Source organism: Gadus chalcogrammus, unplaced genomic scaffold (genome assembly GCF_026213295.1).
Source record: "Gadus chalcogrammus isolate NIFS_2021 unplaced genomic scaffold, NIFS_Gcha_1.0 GACHA097, whole genome shotgun sequence".
Taxonomy (NCBI): Eukaryota; Metazoa; Chordata; class Actinopteri; order Gadiformes; family Gadidae; genus Gadus; species Gadus chalcogrammus.
In genome coordinates this window covers 3,062-5,429 of record NW_026613532.1, presented here as the reverse complement: position 1 = coordinate 5,429, position 2,368 = coordinate 3,062, and the positions used below count along the sequence as shown (strand labels likewise).

Below are 2,368 nucleotides of genomic sequence, written 5' to 3'. Positions count from 1 at the left end.
TGCCCTGAAGTAAATGTCCATATCGTCATGAAAGCTTCATGGCTAGTGTTTGGATCAGTGATCGTCATCATCAAGCGGCTTTCACAACAGTGTGTTTGCGTTTTGTGTTAGTGCTAGACTGCTACGGTTCTCTTTCACATATACTGTATTTGACCGTGACCGTGTTTTCTTTTTTATATACTTATATATACTATACTTTATACTAATATACTTTTTTATATTTGTTTTCGCAAGATGTTGACAGACGCCTCACAGCAGGAGACCGTGCACAGTGTAGACACTGTGGAGAGTGTCGATTGGGGATCAGCCCTTGCCCTCCTCCACTTCTGACGCTGGGACACAATGTTATTTGAAGCCCCCCCGATGGTCTCACGGTAAATCTTTGGTATTTTAAGGGGTAGATATTATGTCTAAAACATTGCAAGTAGGACATTTCCATACACATTGATGAAATGAATACATAGCCGCTTAGATTTGCCATGATTGTCATATGTTTGGGTATGTTTACTGCCTCTGCCACAGCTGTGCAGGTTAACCTGAAGCCCAAGATGGTTAGCGTGGGCACACAGACTTCAATCAGCCCACCAACCTCCACCCTCGCTAGTCCTGAACAGACAGTTGACGACGATGATGATGATAATGCCACTGTCATCAGTGACTTGTCGTGGGTGCCCGAAGAGCCGATGGATGAGGAGGAATTGTTTGATGAGGAGCCACCTTACACGTGTGACCCCCACCACAAGTGAGATAATCTAAAACCAACATAGACCATATTGAATGCTCAATGCTTTGTTAGTTTGAATGACACCGCCCCCCTCCCCCTCATTTTCTGTTGTTGTAGTTGCATTGACAAATTCATTGTTTGCCAAGAGGAGCTGATGGGCCTTTTTGCCATCTGTCCGGCCTGTTGTGAGAGGCCGGATAGTAGCATCATGCAGCAGGAAGGAACTTTTGTTAAGATCAAGCAGGTACAGTTTTGTTTACGTGGCCATCTGATTAGAAAATCTGAATATCTAATTACAATCTGATAGCTCTGACTGTCTTGCCAGTTAATTTACAATGTATGTACCAGGCTGGCTTAAGTCTGCTGGTTTTCGATGCCATCATATTTGAGTGTTATACTGTATTGGTCATGTGTGTTTCATTGAAAATATGAAACCTTTGACCAGTAATGTACAGTACTTACTCGATATTGAATCCTGATATACTGTTGATTACAATGTTTAATTTTATTTTCTTACATATCTAGGTCTGTGCATCATGTGGCTACCACCGTTTCTGGCAAAACCAGCCAATGCTCCACAGGAACATGCCAACCTGCAACCTCCTGTTAAGTGGGGCCATTCATTTTACTGGATGTTTGGCCACACAGACACTAAGAATGTTGACCCTGTTTGGCCTGCAGTGCATCAGTGCGAGCAGTTTCTTTCGCCATCAGCGCCACTACACCATCCCTGTAATCGTTCAGGTCTGGCAGAATGATCAAGCCAAGAATTTTAGTGACCTACGGGCAATGGATGGCGGGCTAGTTCTTGCTGGTGACTGCAGGTAAACCAGTGTGAGAGCTAGACCAGTTCCACGTTTTGATTTTGTTATTTGTTATCATGTAGGGTGGCTTTAGTTGGCATTTGCAGTTGACATGGTGGATTGTCTTTACAGACCATGGTTTTAAAAACTTGAAACATAAATTGTAATTAATTCCAGGTCAGATTCTCCTGGGCACTGCGCAAAGTATGGGTCATTCTCTCTGATAGAGGACAGAGTGAACAAGGTGGTGGATGTTCAGCTTGTTCAGGTAAACCTGATGTTATTAGACAAAGAAATTAACTCTGCAATTTGGTAAAAGGATTGTATCTTAATATAACATCTTTCCACTACAACCATGCATAGAGCTTTATTGTGTATTGCCTAACTAGAGTAGTGTATCATAATGCCTGGTCCAGCAACGCTTCGGTTCATTAACGCCTCCTTCAACACCACCAGCATTCTACACTTACACTGTTATGTCATGTTGCAGAGCTCAGAGGTCCCCAACAGCTCATGGTGTGAGCTTGAAGGGCTCAAGCGCAGTGTTGGCCTGCTGAGGGGAAACGACCTGCATTTGGCAACGCTGATCACGGACCGACATCGCCAGGTATTTACAATAAAAATGCAGTATAGAATGTAAATATCTGAATTGCACTGAAGCTGGATGTTTGTGGTTTTTTTCTCCTTAGGTTGCCAAATGGGTGAGAGAGGAGCTGATCCCTGAAGGGACACAGCATTATTTTGACGTGTGGCACATTGCCAAAAGTATGTATCCATTGTTGGAACCTTGAAGCAGTTTTTGTTAGTGCATATCAATTAATACCATTTGTTCTAAAACAGG

The 2,368-nt window shown here is 43.1% G+C and overlaps 1 protein-coding gene across 1 annotated transcript; it reads left to right on the top strand.

Annotated features, from left to right (window-relative positions):
• The first annotated feature begins 578 nt into the window (after window positions 1-578).
• On the top strand, window positions 579-1,843 carry LOC130378670 (uncharacterized). The gene is made up of 4 exons (XM_056585378.1): window positions 579-742; window positions 842-968; window positions 1,250-1,548; window positions 1,705-1,843. The coding sequence occupies exons 1-4, from the start codon at window positions 684-686 to the stop codon at window positions 1,841-1,843; spliced, it is 624 nt and encodes a 207-aa protein (XP_056441353.1). The 5' UTR covers window positions 579-683.
• The last annotated feature ends 525 nt before the right edge of the window (window positions 1,844-2,368 follow it).